Raw genomic sequence first — 18,170 nt, 5'->3', positions numbered from 1 at the left:
TTTGGGCCCGAAAGGCCACTTTCTTTTATATGCACTCGTGCAATCATTGTAGTCCTCTCCTGCATGCTTCAGAGAACCAGTAGGCCTATGCAATAGAGCATTATTACAAAAACGACACCAATTGAATGTATAACATTCAACATTACAGATTTTTTACACACTTATTTAATGAGTTTCAAAATAAAGTATCCTTATTTTGATGTTTTTACAAACATGATTTTTCTGAAGGAAGTGATGTCCATGTTCCCACACATTTGAACTGTGAACAGATGGTTGTTTTGTAAAGCAGGTGGACTGGGGAGATTCAGGATTGTTCAACAGTCGAGGGAAACTGATAGGCTGATTGTGAAGAAGGTGGATTATATGGTGTTTATCGGGCATGTGATTCATTGTAATGCACAAACGAACTAAGAAACTGGACATAATAGTATCTGCGGATGAAAGGTTTTTGGGTTTCAAGGTCTACACTGCTCAGTGACACTGAATACTGTCCGAAGATGCTCTTTTTTCTCTGGCCCCAGTGCCTGTAGGGATGGGCGTTGGCAGTTGAATCGGAATAAAGGAGTACAAGTGATGTCCATGTTCCCACACATTTGAACTGTGAACAGATGGTTGTTTTGTAAAGCAGGTGGACTGGGGAGATTCAGGATTGTTCAACAGTCGAGGGAAACTGATAGGCTGATTGTGAAGAAGGTGGATTATATGGTGTTTATCGGGCATGTGATTCATTGTAATGCACAAACGAACTAAGAAACTGGACATAATAGTATCTGCGGATGAAAGGTTTTTGGGTTTCAAGGTCTACACTGCTCAGTGACACTGAATACTGTCCGAAGATGCTCTTTTTTCTCTGGCCCCAGTGCCTGTAGGGATGGGCGTTGGCAGTTGAATCGGAATAAAGGAGTACATCGAGTTTTGTTTTTGTTCAGTTTTATTTTGTTAATTGTTTGGCCAGATATACAGCCAAACCAGTAGGTGGCGACATGCACCAATATAATTTGTTTGCGGACCGCCATAATATCAAAGAAGAAGTCCCCGTACAGCAATACACCAATTGGTCTGCCATATAACTTTCAAGAACAAGGAAGCTTTCTAAACAAGCGACGATAAGCCTGCTGTTAATCGAAAAATTGGCCCGATATAACTGCTATCAGACCATTCGAGATGGAGCGTCCAAGACATAGTCCGTTTCTGATTGGTGTTAGCGGAGGAACTGCCAGTGGCAAGGTAGGTAACTAATAACTAGTGTACCGTATCTAGCTGTATGGGTTAGTAAGATCCAGTCTATGCTTGATCCAAAAATGTGTTGGTGTGACGCCATCGCGGAGCCTCTGGAGGCATGTAGAGGCCAAATTGAGCTCTGTACCGCATCTTTGCGTCTCAAATGTTGTAATAATGCTGAGGGAGTAGTATTGCTCCGCGTTGACATTATTGAGGGCGGAAGGTCCTGTGTAAACACAAACTCACTTTAACTTCTTCTAATCAGCTCTGCTCCGCGAAGCGCAAGAATAATGAATGCCTTGACTTCTGTAGAGGCCATATCACCGTAAATGCTGCACGACCATTGCAGATAACACATTTACCATCAAACGCCTTTAACGTTAGGTCGTGTCAACATTCAGTAACATAGTCGCAAACGTTCGCTTTCGTTTCTCCGCGAACTAAGAGCAGACACGCCCCTTTACCAAAACGTGATAACAATTTGTATATATTTTTTTCTTTGGCCTAATAATTCACAAACGTCTTTTCATTCATTTAAGGCACTTAGAGTTAGCTAGCTAATGGTATGCAGCTAACTAGTTAGAATTATTGTGCCCTCTTAGCTTGGTTGTCATGCAGGAATAGGATAACTCTTGATGTGATGTGAGATGGGGGTGTCAGGATGTCTCTTGCCACCAATTCAACTAGTGTCTTGTTTTCTGTCTGAGATTATTTTGAAATGTGCCAACTAAATATGCCAAATGTCAATACATTTTCTGCATGTAACAGGTCTTTCACATGGCATATTACACACAATTAATGGAAACTTTACTCAACTCACAACACACAACCCCTTTCTACGTGATAGATTTAGGTAAATTGTGCTAATCTAGGAAATAATAAACCTGTCTGTTTTTTAGTCTACCGTATGTGCCAAAATCATGGAGTTACTGGGCCAGAACAAGGTGGACCATCATCAGAGGAAAGTTTCTACCGTCAGCCAAGACAGCTTCTACCGTCAGCCAAGACAGCTTCTACCGTCAGCCAAGACAGTTTCTACCGTCAGCCAAGACAGTTTCTACCGTCAGCCAAGACAGTTTCTACCGTCAGCCAAGACAGTTTCTACCGTCAGCCAAGACAGTTTCTACCGTCAGCCAAGACAGTTTCTACCGTCAGCCAAGACAGTTTCTACCATCAGCCAAGACAGTTTCTACAGAGTCTTGACACTTGACCAGAAGGCCAAGGCACTCAAGGGCCAGTACAACTTTGACCACCCAGGTAGGGGTGGCAGGTAGCTTAGCTGTTAAGGTCGCTGGTTCGAATCCCTGAATTGCTCCTATAAGTCGTTCTTGATAAGAGCGTCTGCTAAATGACTAAAACTTCAATGTAAAATGTACTACAGGCCTGTATGAATATTGTAATAATATAAGTATGATCGTTGTAATAACATAAGATCTCCATCAGTCACTTATCACTTAGATAACGTGGATTTAGTTCATCATGGTGTTTAATTCATCTTAGCTAGAATTATAAATGGCTAATGTTCTGGCAGAACAGTGTAATTGAGTTAATAACCTTGAAATGTTTATTACAGACGCTTTTGACAACAAGTTGATGTACCAAACCCTGAAGGATATTGTGGAGGGGAGTGTGGTGGAGGTGCCGACATATGACTTTGTCACTCATTCCAGGTGAGAAGGAAACATTCCATCCAGACCCAGTGTAACAGAGTTAGAAATCCCATTCTTGAATTCAGACAGACGGGACAAAAAAATGGCCACATTCTACAGAGCCCAGATAGATGACCCTTGACTGAAAAGAAAAACCCAAATAACTAGGTGTATTTATTAGTCTGATTTCATTGGATTAGTCCATTGCAAATGTTTTGCAATGGACTAATCCAATGAAATCAGACTAATGAATAGCGTTTACTCCAAATGGAAAACTTTGTGCAGTGAAAACAATTGAATTCATATAGGTCTTTCCCCTTTTTGTTGAGTGTGTACTTCCGTTTGGTCCCTAAAGTAAACGGTTACCGTTTCAAAAGGTTTGGCAAAAGACCAAATGTTTTGCGATGGAATCAGACTAATGAATACACTCCTGCTACAGAGTGCCTCTGAGTTGTCTGCTGCAATCTCTTACATGTTTTCTGACACGCTGCACACTAGGTGCAGTTCCCGAGTAAAACAAATCTTGGTCGACCGAGAGTCTGTTCTTTCGACCAATCAATTGGTCGATATTTTGAAATGTGTATTTGTCCTTAGATAGGGTGTGTCTATGTTTGAATAAAGTAAACTATATGTAGGCTGTAGGATATTTTGCGCAGGGGATAAGAAATAATCAGGCAGGCCTATATTGTGCCGTTTCCACCGATCAGAGGATTACATTTTCTTTTGCCTTTCATGCTGTGTGGTTCTCAATGGATGTAAAAAGAGAATTCATTTACTTTGTTTGAGGCGAAGAAAACATTACTTTGAGAAGCTCCACAGTGATGGTGAGTTAAGACAATCAGAAATAGTATCAGATCCCCAAATAGGCAGATTTATAGGTCTACATTTGCATGCAGGCCAGGTAGCCTAGGCCTACTTCTATGAGTTACCAGGTACACTCAATATTGACAGGAGCACTCCAAACAAAAGACAATACATTTATTGACAACTCAGAAATAAACCTAGGTTGTGCACTCTGCAAACAACGTGTCCACTCCTACAATGACAACACTAACACTGTAATAATTATATATATTAACATAAAAACAGCTTTCACAGAAACTACCGAAAACAAACATTTATAATTCAAAATTATGGGACTTAACGGTAAATGTACTACTGGTGATACTGGTGTGCCATCCCTGTGGTCTCCACTAACACATGCCAATCATGCATTCAGGTGAACATTAGTCTGTCTATAGAATACCTCTGTGTACTATACATTTGGTGCTTAATGTGTGTGTTCCAGGCTGCAGGACAGGATCATGGTGTACCCGGCTGATGTGGTTCTGTTTGAGGGCATTCTGGTATTCTACTCTCAGGAAGTGAGGGACATGTTTCACATGAAGCTCTTTGTGGACACTGACTCTGATGTCAGACTTTCCCACAGAGGTACTGCTGACCAACACAACTAACTCAAGGGGATGCACCAACTATGCATACACACATTTTTCTCTAGCATATTTGATGTATATACTGAATTGCCACATTTGTCTTGGTCCTGACCTGGTTGTGATTTTGACCTGCAGTTCTGCGGGACATGAAGAGGGACAGAGACCTGGAGCAGATCCTTAACCAGTACACTACGTTTGTCAAGCCAGCCTTCGAGGAGTTCTGTTTACCTGTAAATGTCCAGCAGAGCCACACTCTAATACCATAGACCGATGATAACAGATAATGGACACTTTCATTCTTTATTAATAGGGCTAATTCTGGACACTTAAAATATGACACATTTAACATCGTGACTAATGTGAAAAATGTATATTCTGTTCTAATTGCAGTCTTTTGAATGCATTAGCTACCAAATTTACATTGAGTTATTTTTCCCCAGACCAAGAAATATGCAGATGTAATAATTCCTAGAGGAGTTGACAACATGGGTAAGTTATAGCACTGATGAAACCTATAGACTTTCTCCATATCCCTCACTCTTATTAATCTTTCTCTCATTTTCAGTGGCCATCAACCTCATCGTGCAGCACATCCAAGACATCCTGAATGGGGACCTCTGTAAGTGGCAGCATGGAGGAGTGGTGAACGGGCACAGCCGTGGCTTCAAGCGGTCCTTCTCGGAGCAGGAGGACCTGGACAACGCCACATCCAACCTTCCCCTAGGGAAGAGGGTCCTACTGGAACCGAGCAGTCGCCCCCACTGAGGCAGCCATCTGTGTGTGTGTTTACTCTGACTGACAGTCTACTTCTATATACACTTTCCTAATATTGAGTTGCACCCCCTTTTGCCATCAGAACAGCCTCAATTCGTTGGAGCATGGACTCTACAAGGTGTTTTATGCATTCCACAGGGATGCTGGCCCATGTTGACTCCAATGCTTCCCACAGTTGTGCCAAGTTGGCTGGATGTCCTTTGGGTGGTGGACCATTCTTGACACACACGGGGAACTGTTGAGCTTGAAAAACCCAGCAGCATGGCAGTTCTTGACACACTTAAACCAGTGAGGCCGGCACCTACTACCATACCCCGTTCAGAGGCACTTAAATATTTTGTTTGCCCATTCACCCTCTGAATGGCACACAATCTGCCTCAAGGCTTAAATCCTTCTTTAACCTTTCTTCTCCCCTTCATCACACTGATTGAAGTGGATTTAATAATAGATCATAGTATTCACCTGGTCAGTGTAATTTAAAGAGCAGGTGTTCCTAATGTTTTGTTCACTCAGTGTATATACAGAAAGTATTCACACCCCTTGATTTATTCCACATGTTAGCCTAAATTCAAAATGTATTCAATTCTACACACAACACCCCAAAAGGACAAAGTGAAAACATGTTTAGACATCTTTACAAGTGTATTGAAAATGAAATACAGACATCTCATTTACATAAGTATTAATTTTCAAGTCTTGCCATAGATTTAAGCAATTTAAGTCAAATATAACTAGGCTACTCAGGAACATTCAATATCATTTTGGTAAGCAACTCTAGTGAATATTTAGCCATTTAAAGTTATTGTCCTGCTGAAAGGTGAATTTGTCTCCCAGTATCTGTTGGAAAGCAGACTAAAACAGGTTTTCCTCTAGGATTTTGTCTTTGCTTAGCTCTATTAAGTTTTTATTTTGTCCTAAAAAAAATCCCCAGTCCTTGCCAATGACAAGCATACCCATAACATAATTCAGCAATAATATGCTTGAAAATATACTGAACAAAAATATAAACATGCAACCATTTTAAAGATGACGGATTTACAGTTCATAAAGGAAATCAGTCACTTGAAATAAATTCATTAGGCCCTCATCTATGGATTTCACAACTGGGAATACAGATATGCATCTGTTGGTCATAGATACCTAAAAAAAAGTATCGGTGTAGATCAGAAAACCAGTCAGTGTCAGGTGTCACCATTTGCCTCATGCAGCATGACACATCTCCTTTGAATAGAGTTGGCTATTGATTGTGGCCTATGGAATTTTGTGCCACTCCTCAATGGCTGTGCGATATTGGTGGGGGCAGGAACACGTTGTCGTACACTTCGATCCAGAGCATCTTAAACGTGCTCAATGGGTGACATGTCTGGTGAGTATGCAGGCCATGGAAGAACTGGGGACATTTTCAGCTTCCAGGAATTATGTACAGATCCTTGCAACATAGGGCCATGCATTATCATGCTGAAATGTGATGGTGGCGGATGAATGGCATGACAACGGGCCTTAGGATCTCATCACGGTAACTCTGCATTCAAATTGCCATCGATAAAATGCAATTGTGTTTGTTGTCTGTAAGTTATGCCTGCCCATTCGATAACCCCACTGCCACCACGGGGCACTCTGTTCACAACGTTGACGTCAGGAAACCACTCCTTTATGGTAGAAGTATGAACATTAAATTCCCTGGCAACAGTTCTGTTGGACATTCCTGCAGTCAGCATGCCAATTGCACTCTCCCTCAACTTGAGAAATCTGTGGAATTGTTTTGTTACCAAACCACATTTTAGAGTGGCCTTTTATTACCCCCAGCACAAGGTGCACCTGTGTAATGATCATGCCGTTTAATAAGCTTCTTGACATGCAACACCTGACAGGTGGATGGATTATCTTGGCAAAGGAGAAGTGTTTACTGAAAGTGATTTAAACAAATTTGTGCACCACATTGAGATCTTATTTCAGCTCATGAAACATGGGACCAACACTTTACATGTTGCATTTGTTTTTGTTCAGTGTATGAATAGTGGTACCGAGTGATGTGCTGTGTTGGATTTACCCCAAACATGATGTTTTGTATTCAAGACCAAGTTCATTTGTTTGCCGCAGTTTTACTTTATCGCCTGACTGCAAACAGGAGTGTTTTTGGAATATTTTTATTCTACACAGGCTTCCTTTTCACTCTTTCCACTCTCATTTAGGTTAGTATTGTGAAGTAACTAATGTTGATCCATCCTCAGTTCTGCTTTCACAGCCATTAAACTAACTGTTTTAAAGTCACCAGCCAATGGGTGTGAAAGCAGAACTGAGGATGGATCAACATTAGTTACTTCACAATTCTAACTGGGTGAATTCCCTGAGCGGTTTCCTTCCTCTCTGCCTACTTAGTTAGCAAGGACGCCTGTATCTTTGTGGTGACTGTATTGGTACACCATCCAGTGTAATTAATAACTTCACTATGCTCAAATGACATTTAATGTCTGCATTTAAAACATTTACCCATCTACCAATAGGTGCCCTCCTTTGCAAGGCATTGGAAAACATCCTTGGTCTGTGGTACAGAGAGGTAGGCATTAAAAAAATCATGCTAGACACTTATTGCACACAATGAATCCATGCAACATATGTGACTTAAGTACATTTTTAGTCCTGAACTTATTTAGGGTTGCCATAACAAAAGGGATGAATACTTGGATTGAACAGGTGACATAACTTTGACATTATGGGGTATTGTATTGTATTTAGGCTGTGACAGGTGACATAACTTTGACATTATGGGGTATTGTATTTAGGCTGTAACACAGGGGTGTCACTCATTCCATGGAGGGCCTAGTGTCTGTTTTTTTGTTTCTCCTTTCAGTTAAGACAACCAGGTGAGGAGAGTTCCTTACTAATCAGTGATCTTATTTCATCAATCAAGTACAAGGGAGGAGCAAAACCCCGCAGACACTCAGCCCTCCGTGGAATGAGTTTGATACATGCTTTAACAAAATGTGGAAAAAGTCAAGGGGTGTGAATACTTTCTGAAGGCACTGTGTATATTTATGTATGTGTGTGAATATGTATATATTATGTGTGTATATATATATATATATATATATATAGTGTGTTGGATTATAGCATTGATGCTTTTACTGACATGGTCTGGGAGAGAGATGGGGAGACTAGCCTGCCCTTAACTCACCCGTCACCTGCAGACTGCAGAGCATCCAGTCAGATAGGGAAGTCTGGAGGAAAATGAGTCTGACACATCAGTAATGATTCATTAGTATATTACTGAAATAGATACCATTGAAACAGAGCAACCACAGGTACATAATACAACTCTTCCACTTTTTAATCACTCTGCCTTCTATGTGACTTTTTACCCTGCGGTGGCTTGACTACCTCTGTGGCTGAAATAGGAGTGAGGATGAGATGAAGGAAGGAAAGCTGTCCTTATAATGTTAGTTTCAAGTTCATGTCTGTTTTGATTTTGGCTTTGCACATTGTGTTTTACCTGTTGGGCTTTCACAGCCAACAACTAGTAATGCAGTAGACTTCATGTACTACCATGATTCACTGTTTTTGTTTCATACTGAACAAATATATAAATGCAACATGTATCAAGATGCTTGATACATAATATATTATCATCTGATTTCTACATGTATGGAATATTATAGACAAATGAAGGATTTCATACAATATGTCTCACATTTGAAGCATTCTTTAGACTTTGCTTCATGAACTGTATATTGGTTGGATCATTCCTCAATGCCAAGGTAAATTCATGCCTTAACTTGCCTTTATTTTGTAAAGCATTTTCCAATGACCATGATATTTAAGAAATATTAAATATATTACGTCCACTATCAGTGGCTTGTGGTTGTCTAACCAGAATGACCAGTTGGGGCTGAATCCTAACTTGCAAGCGCAACAAGACTTCCATTGATATCAATGCATGATAATGCAAAAGTTAAAGTTAAGAGTGCCTATCTTGTTGGGATTTTCCCCATAAGGATCATATAAGCAGCATAGTCTGTCAAACCTCTTAAGATGGTGATACACCAGTGATGCATAGAAACTGAGCAGTTTTATTGCATAGTGTGATGAGGATGACAGGATTATTCCAAAGGAATCAGAATGAAGAACTACAGCACACAATGGACACACACACACACACACACACACACACACACACACACACACACACACACACACACACACACACACACACACACACACACACACACACACACACACACACAACTGGCAGTTCTCTCACTCAAACATGGCACACAATGATTGAATATGACATACATAGATCACAGCATCTTTAGTCATTCTCTTTTTGGGTCTTTTTTTTGTTGCGTTGCTTTTTAGAGTGCACATTATTATGGCACTTGGGTAGAAGCTGAACGCTTCTCTTAATAGCATAATAAACATCCTTTTTAAGAACAAAAGGAGCACTGTATAATACATCACAACCATACATGATTAATAATAATAACAATAATACACAATATCCCAAATACACTCTTGCTACAAGTCCAGTCCACCTCTACTAACCCTCAGATTCTCATTCCCTAAACTGCAGTCCAGACTACTGAGGATTCCATGGATACAAGGAACTTGATCTTCCTTCAATGTTGGAGGGAAGTGAAGTCAGGGGAGGGGGGCAGTAGGGGCTGACCCAATGGTCAACACACTATTTAGGGAAGAAAAGAAGGGAATAGGGTGTTGGTATCAGGGTGTAGAGGAGCTTTCACCTCATACTTACACACTAGAATGGGAGAGGAAGGAGAGCGGTATCTCCACATCCTCCTTACACAAGTCTCTTATACAAGTCTTTCTCCTCCTCCCATTGGCTAGGAGTTTCTCCCCTGCCAACAGCAGTTCGGGGTGGAGACAATCCCATGTCAATCATAAAACCCCCATAATATCCCAGTGTAGCAGAACAGTGCAGAGTCATTTTAAATCAGTCTTTTCCTCCAACCTACTGTATGTGCTCTGGTCCGGCCCTAGTCAGTCACTCTTCCCAAGTTAGTTAGGTCCAACTGATTGTGTCCATCCATCCATCTATCCCATCCATCTGTCTGTCTGAATGTCTGTCCATAGTAAAGTGGAGTTAGTGTCTGTAACACAGTGGAGGTCCCTTGGCGGGACCTGGTCCCGGGTTTGGGCACCACGCCGTGCCTCTACACCCCCTAGGTCTTCTCTTCCCGCTCTGTCCGCCTCCGGGTGATGTTTCGAGGCTTGATCTTCAGTGAGAGCTCCCACAGCGCCTCCTCGGCCAGGTGGTCGCTGAAGTCGTTGAAGAAGCACACAATGTCGTCGTTGCGCTTCAGATCATAATGCCTGGGGTGGGTCGCAAAGACAGACATAACGAGTTGATCAACTAGATGCTGATGGATAAGCGATATAAATATGAATGCTGGAAATGGTCCACCTTCTGTTGTATTGGGGTTAATATGAGGGTTTTCATATAAGATTTGGTTCACTGCTTACCTCACGTGGGATGACTATTGTAGTCTTATTGATTGACATGAAATAGACCAAGGAAGGCAACTGATGGGTGCCACAAAAAAGGAGCCACAGTGGCTCAGCAAGCCTACAAAAGGGGGGGCCACTGCCAGTTGCCCATCCCTGAAATAGACCATATTTATCTGTTTGGAGATTTGTGGATGCTTTTCTCCTGGGATGACCTTTCTACTCACACTTGCTGGAAGCGCCTCATGCTGTCCAGGATGTTGAACTGCTGCCAGCGCTTAGAAAAGTTGACCTTCCCATCGATGAGATCAGGGTTCCCCAGGTGGACGAAGGTCAGGTCCTGCAGGATTAGACCGCTGGGAGAAGAGAGGAGGATGAGTTTAGAGAGGAGAGAAGAATAGAGAGATAAAGACAGACAGTCCTATGAAGAGTAGACTAAAACCCAATGTGATGAAAAATCACCCAGCTCAGGTGTACATGTACACAGACTTACAGGTATGGGATGCATGGAGGCTCCACGTCGGCCAGAGCCGCCCTGTACACTCGGAAAGACGACGAGCTGTCAATCAAAGTGCAGTATTCCTCCAATCCCTGAGAGAGACCAACAGTGTGTCACAATGTGTTATACCCATAGTATATTAAAAAGAGATGCCATAGAAATACAAATACATTTGAGTGTGGATATCTATTATACCTATATCACATATCTGTATGTTAGACTTAATACACTACTGTTTGAATCACCTCTGATGTCTGTTTCTGCCACTCCAGTCTGCGGATGGGGGCTGAGTCCAGGGCAGACAATATTGCCAAGTACGAGTTGAAATTGTTCAACTTTCTTAAGTGCTACATAAGAAGAGAAGAAATAGGATAAAAACAGTTGTCCAGAGAGTTAGTCATTAACTAGGTATAGTAAGTTATATTAGGGTTTGGTCGGGGTAGGCCGTCATTGTAAATAAGAATTTGTTCTTAACTGACTTGCCTAGTTAAATAAAGGTTAAATAAAATATATATATATATTTAGTTAACAGGAAGAGCTGTGGTTGTATGAATGTTGAGGTTGGTCACCTTCATGATCTTAATGAACTTGAGGAGCAGCTTCTCTCTGTCCTGGCCTTTCTCCTGCTGAATGATTAGAGAGCGCACCCTAGAGGACAAACACAAACAGTGTTCTGTGAGAGAGAAAGTGAGACTGTGTAATTTCTTTTGCCATTTTGAGGTGTTGAACAGCCATTGAAAAGCTAGGTGACTTAGGAGTGATTAGGTCTATCTGGTGGGAGTTATGTAATGCATAGACAGCCTGTAAGTATAGGCTCAGGTCCAGCTCTCACCAGTAGCTCATATTGTTAAAGTGCTCTGTGAACTGAGTCAGATTGGGACTCTTTTCCTCGTTCTGTTCCTTGGCCCAAAGCAACACCTCAGGAATCTGAGCAGAGAGAGGAAGAGGGAGAGATATAGGGTTAGATCACTGTAGCACAATCAGAATTGGAAGCAAAACAAGGACAGTAAAGGGCTCTCTGGTACCTCGATGTTGTAGAAAAGTTCTGCATCCAGGAGCGTGAGCTGATCTGCGATTTCATGGCTGCGGAAGTCATGCAGCGTGCCGGGCCTGTGGTCACACACACAAAACCACTTAATGACAGAACGTAAACATGGATGGGAACAAGCAAATGCAAGACGAGGTTGTCATAGCCCCTCCCATTGTCTCCTGACCCTTAACCCCTTGTTGACGCCTACCTGGCGGACACGCCCCGGGCGGCCAGCGGCTTGAGGGAGTTGGTGCAGCGCAGCAGCTTCTTCTGCTCCACCTTCAAAACAATAACAACAATTCATCTACAGACACAACATTCAAAATGCCTCCCAATCAGAAGCTACTGCAGAATGAGAGCGTTTCCTGAATAGTCTAATTGACATTAACAATAGATCTATACACCACAGCACTTTTATTAAGTGCAACACAATGTGAAGGTGTTGAAGGGGATAGGTGTTGAGGTGAAGGTGTTGAGGTGAAGCTATTGAGGTAGGTGAAGGTGTTGAGGTGAAGCTATTGAGGGAGGTGAAGGTGTTGAGGTGAAACTGTTGAGGGAGGTGAAGGTGTTGAGGTAAAACTGTTGAGGGAGGTGAAGGTGTTGAGGTGAAACTGTTGAGGGAGGTGAAGGTGTTGAGGTGAAACTGTTGAGGGAGGTGAAGGTGTTGTAAGAATATGTTGAAGGTAAATACACAACGCAGAAGACGAGAGGTCAAGAGTGCTAAAAGTCAATAGGGTACTGACGTCAATAGGGTACGGCAGGGTAGCCTAGTGGTTAGAGCGTTGGACTAGTAACCGGAAGTTCAAACCCCCGAGCTGACAAAGTACAAATCTGTCGTTCTGCCCCTGAACAGGCAGTTAACCCACTGTTCCTAGGCCGTCATTCAAAATAAGAATTTGTTCTTAAACTGACTTTCCTGGTTAAATAAAGGTAAAATAAAAATAAATAAAAAAACGTCAATAGGGAATTATCAATGGAAATAGTTGGTTTTCAGTTCAACGCCTGTTAGGAATGTCAGTCCTGAACTCATAGCTACGTGTGGCACGTTCTCATTGGTCCAACCTGAAATAGGACACTTGTTATTTGTCCATCGGCCCAGTTGTATTGCAAGGAATTCTAATTGGTCAACCACAGGCTAGGGCTGGGCTATAAAGTACATCCTGTCCCTTTGTTCTGTAGAGAGAATCACTGAGGACAGGGAAGGAATGACTATCTACCTCTCAGCATAACATTATCCTCTTTGAATAAACCTATTTTCCTCTCCCTGATTTGCTTTGGGGTCTGTGTTATTACAGAATAACATCAACTGCTAAGAGTGTTGAGGTGACGGTGTTGAGGGAGGTGAAGGTATTGAGGGGAAGGAAGGTAGTGGTGTTGGACAGACCTTGTCCAGGATGTTCTTGCGGAGCACGCGGGCCAGGCTCAGCTCGCCGTTACACACCAGCCTGAACACCAGGTCCATCAGCTGCTTCAGGATGTCCTCTGTTAACTCCACCAGACTGATGGAAAGGGGGAGAGGAGATCATTAAAGGGAGGAGAATTTCATTCACTTAACACTGAAAGGTAAGTTAACATTGAGGGTTGTCTGCTTCCAACACACTCTTTGGAAGTCATTTCTATTCTGTTGGATCCCCAGGGCTATCTACTGCCTAGAAGGATTGGAGCTTAAACAGTGAAAAGCCACTTCTGTGGCTGTACTGAGAGTCTGAGTAAGGTACTGTATATAATATGTGGCTGTACTGAGAGTCTGAGTAAGGTACTGTATATAATATGTGGCTGTACTGAGTGAGTGACTGTATATAATGTGGCTGTACTGAGAGTCTGAGTAAGGTACTGTATATAATATGTGGCTGTACTGAGAGTCTGAGTAAGGTACTGTATATAATATATGGCTGTACTGAGAGTGAGTAAGGTACTGTATATAATATATGGCTGTACTGAGAGTGAGTAAGGTACTGTATATAATATATGGCTGTACTGAGAGTGAGTAAGGTACTGTATATAATATGTGGCTGTACTGAGAGTGAGTAATGTGGCTGGTAAGGTACTGTATATAATATGTGGCTGTACTGAGATATAAGGTACTGTATATAATATGTGGCTGTACTGAGAGTCTGAGGATAAGTAGTAAGGTACTGTATATAATATGTGGCTTAAATAAATAAAGTAAGGTACTGTATATAATATGTGGCTGTACTGAGAGTGAGTAAGGTACTGTATATAATATGTGGCTGTGAGACTGAGAGTCTGAGTAAGGTACTGTATATAATATGTGGCTGTACTGAGAGTCTGAGTAAGGTACTGTATATAATATGTGGCTGTACTGAGAGTCTGAAGGTACTGTATATAATATGTGGCTGTACTGTCTGATATATATGTGGCTGTACTACTGTATATAATATGTGGCTGTACTGAGAGTCTGAGAGTACTGAGTAATATGTGGCTGTACTGTATATAATATGTGGCTGTACTGAGAGTGAGTAAGGTACTGTATATAATATGTGGCTGTACTGAGAGTCTGAGTAAGGTACTGTATATAATATGTGGCTGTACTGAGAGTCTGAGTAAGGTACTGTATATAATATGTGGCTGTACTGAGAGTGAGTAAGGTACTGTATATAATATGTGGCTGTACTGAGAGTGAGTAAGGTACTGTATATAATATATGGCTGTACTGAGAGTGAGTAAGGTACTGTATATAATATGTGGCTGTACTGAGAGTCTGAGTAAGGTACTGTATATAATATGTGGCTGTACTGAGACTGTACTGTATATAATATGTGGCTGTACTGAGAGTCTGAGTAAGGTACTGTATATAATATGTGGCTGTACTGAGAGTCTGTATATAATATGTGGCTGTACTGAGAGGTACTGTATATAATATGTGGCTGTACTGAGAGTCTGACTGTATATAATATGTGGCTGTACTGAGAGTCTGGCTGTACTGTACTGAGTAAGGTACTGTATATAATATGTGGCTGTACTGAGAGTCTGAGTAAGGTACTGTATATAATATGTGGCTGTACTGAGAGTCTGAGTAAGTACTGTATATAATATGTGGCTGTACTGAGTAGGTACTGTAATATATGGCTGTACTGAGAGTGAGTAAGGTACTGTATATAATATGTGGCTGTACTGAGAGTCTGAGTAAGGTATGTGGCTGTACTGAGAGTGAGTAAGGTACTGTATATAATATATGGCTGTACTGAGAGTGAGTAAGGTACTGTATATAATATGTGGCTGTACTGAGAGTGAGTAAGGTACTGTATATAATATATGGCTGTACTGAGAGTGAGTAAGGTACTGTATATAATATGTGGCTGTACTGAGAGTCTGAGTAAGGTACTGTATATAATATGTGGCTGTACTGAGAGTCTGAGTAAGGTACTGTATATAATATGTGGCTGTACTGAGAGTCTGAGTAAGGTACTGTATATAATATGTGGCTGTACTGAGAGTCTGAGTAAGGTACTGTATATAATATGTGACTGTACTGAGAGTAAGGAGTATATAATAGCTGTACTGAGAGTCTGAGTGTATATATAATATGTGGCTGTACTGAGAGTCTGAGTGACTGTATATAATATGTGGACTGTACTGAGAGGTACTGTATATAATATGTGACTGTACTGAGAGTAAGGTATATAATATGTGGCTGTACTGAGTAAGGTACTGTATATAATATGTGGCTGTACTGAGAGAGTAGTATATATATGTGGCTGTACTGTATATAATATGTGGCTGTACTGAGAGTGAGTAAGGTACTGTATATAATATGTGGCTGTACTGAGAGTGAGTAAGGTACTGTATATAATATGTGGCTGTACTGAGAGTGAGTACGGTACTGTATATAATATGTGGCTGTACTGAGAGTGAGTAAGGTACTGTATATAATATGTGGCTGTACTGAGAGTCTGAGTAAGGTACTGTATATAATATGTGGCTGTACTGAGAGTGAGTAAGGTACTGTATATAATATGTGGCTGTACTGAGAGTGAGTACGGTACTGTATATAATATGTGGCTGTACTGAGAGTGAGTAAGGTACTGTATATAATATGTGGCTGTACTGAGAGTCTGAGTAAGGTATTGTATAGATTCTATAGAATATGTCCATCCATACTCACCACAGTTCGTCCACCAGTCTAACGAGCACAAAGAAGGTGTTCTTGCTGACCCGCTTCTTAAACGTGTCTGGACTGTGACAGAACCTGGTGTATGTGGTCCATGGTCAAGGAGAACACTGAAATGACCTGCACTCAAGTATTACGTCCCACATTCACAGAAGTCACTTTAGGTGTCAACATAGTAGGGACACAATCACGTTTACTTACACACCTTTTCTGTATTCATCTCATCACCACAAGCCAAATCCATTCAGTTGTTAGTATTCCAACACACAATATTCTAGCTGGTGGCGACCAAAAAAGGATATCTGTAGTGGAGCTTCTTAATGAGGTCCTCTGGGCTGATGAAGGTCCTGTATGTGGTCAGGAAGACCTCACAGTACAACACCAGATCTGGAAGGGAGCAGAGGAGAACACCACCCCTTTAGTCCACCCCTTTAAAAGTCCACCCCAAATCATCTGAGGTTGACAACTAACGATGGATCCTCTCAACTTTAGAGAACATGGATGACATGAATTGATGGGACACGTCTGGTAACCTCTGATATTCAGAGAAATACGCTGGTCAAGACATGCTGTAAGTCTAGACATACTGTAGCTATTCTACAACTTAACATTTCACTGTAGACCAATTTAACAGACAAAAAGCGCGATCAGATCCCTCTGGTTTGAACGACATCTACGATACACACACACACACACTGCCACTGACCCAGAACCACAGTAACACACATTTTAATAGGGGCTGATGTCGAACGGTGATAAACGCTACCTACCTTTGCGGTCTGTCTCTGTGGCGTGGACTAACAGAATATCCCCTGATCCAGCACGCACATCAGGTCCATCGTCATTCTGAGAGAAAGAGAAAACGAGAGAGATGAAGGGAGAGATGAATAGATGGAGAAAAAGAGAGCAGCGAGAGAGAGAGACAGGAGGGAGGCAAGGCAGATCGATAGAGAGGGATGAGGCAGATAGAGAAAGGAGAGGGGAGAGAGGGGAGCGAGGCAGATGGAGAGCTAGAGAAAGAGGGTTAGGGAGAGATTTTATGAGGATTAAGGCAGGAATGCAGTCTCGTCCAAAATGCAGCTCTCTCCTCTCTATCCATGCTCTCTCTCCCTCGAAGCCCTGCACCAGCTCCACTGACGAGAGAGCGAGAATGAGAGAGTAGGGGGGAGAGGGAGGGCTGCTATACGCAGGACATAGACTGATCACACAAGCAGACAGATCCCCAACAATACTACAGTTGTCCTTTGTTGTTTAACCAGACCTCCCTCTCTCTCTCTCTTTCTGACCTTGCAGTATGGACACACACACACACACACACACACACACACACACACACACACACACACACACACACACACACACACACACACACACACACACACACACACACACACACACACACACACACACACACACACACACACACACACACACACACACACACACACACACACACACGTCTGTCAGACTGCACCAAAAAGGAAGGGGAATTTGAATGGAGAAACATCCCCTGCAGTTCCTCTAGAGGTCAGTAGTAGACTAAGAGAAAGAAGGAATGTGAGTGAAATGTGAATATCACCAGTGTGAAGGTTTCTTATGTCAGAGTTTCACATACAGTATGTAACATGAACAAAATAGCATTTAAAGAAATTGTAGCCAAACACAACCACAAGCTTTCCAGAGACAATGCTTACTTAGCCAATAGACATGGGTAATAATGTTAGTTCAGTCATGAATGAGGGCAGCATTACCTCCTGTTTGAGTGTTATCCGGGACATGATCTCTTTGTGGTCGATGAGAGAGAGCTCATCCACTTCCTCCTCATCGCTCTGGACCGAGTCTGTCGACTTCTGCCTCCTGCTGACAGAAAGACCGATAGAAGCACCATTAGGTCTGTTTACGTAAACTTACATACACAGACATCGAATGATTACCTAGAATAAAATTGTTACCCATGATAAATGTTCCA

The 18,170-nt window shown here is 41.9% G+C and overlaps 2 protein-coding genes across 2 annotated transcripts in view; one reads left to right on the top strand and one right to left on the bottom strand.

Annotated features, from left to right (window-relative positions):
* The first annotated feature begins 1,034 nt into the window (after positions 1 to 1,034).
* Positions 1,035 to 5,193, top strand: uck1 (uridine-cytidine kinase 1). Its single transcript, XM_046368301.1, has 7 exons — positions 1,035 to 1,227; positions 2,121 to 2,478; positions 2,795 to 2,891; positions 4,159 to 4,301; positions 4,439 to 4,533; positions 4,744 to 4,792; positions 4,869 to 5,193. Exons 1-7 carry the CDS (start codon positions 1,165 to 1,167, stop codon positions 5,066 to 5,068), a joined length of 1,005 nt encoding a protein of 334 aa, XP_046224257.1. The 5' UTR covers positions 1,035 to 1,164; the 3' UTR covers positions 5,069 to 5,193.
* Positions 5,194 to 8,837: 3,644 nt separating this feature from the next.
* The window catches only part of rapgef1b (Rap guanine nucleotide exchange factor (GEF) 1b), an 80,840-nt gene continuing 71,507 nt past the window's right edge, over positions 8,838 to 18,170 (bottom strand). Inside the window, 13 exon segments of the mRNA XM_046290336.1 lie at positions 8,838 to 10,408; positions 10,768 to 10,896; positions 11,034 to 11,131; positions 11,285 to 11,386; positions 11,609 to 11,687; positions 11,872 to 11,966; positions 12,065 to 12,149; positions 12,278 to 12,348; positions 13,454 to 13,568; positions 16,196 to 16,288; positions 16,504 to 16,588; positions 16,972 to 17,047; positions 17,953 to 18,061. Coding sequence (XP_046146292.1) covers positions 10,258 to 10,408; positions 10,768 to 10,896; positions 11,034 to 11,131; positions 11,285 to 11,386; positions 11,609 to 11,687; positions 11,872 to 11,966; positions 12,065 to 12,149; positions 12,278 to 12,348; positions 13,454 to 13,568; positions 16,196 to 16,288; positions 16,504 to 16,588; positions 16,972 to 17,047; positions 17,953 to 18,061 — 1,288 coding nt within the window. The 3' untranslated portion in view covers positions 8,838 to 10,257.

The sequence above is a fragment of the Oncorhynchus gorbuscha genome, linkage group LG11, assembly GCF_021184085.1.
Source record: "Oncorhynchus gorbuscha isolate QuinsamMale2020 ecotype Even-year linkage group LG11, OgorEven_v1.0, whole genome shotgun sequence".
Classification (NCBI taxonomy): Eukaryota; Metazoa; Chordata; class Actinopteri; order Salmoniformes; family Salmonidae; genus Oncorhynchus; species Oncorhynchus gorbuscha.
This window is presented reverse-complemented; position numbering and strand designations above follow the sequence as displayed.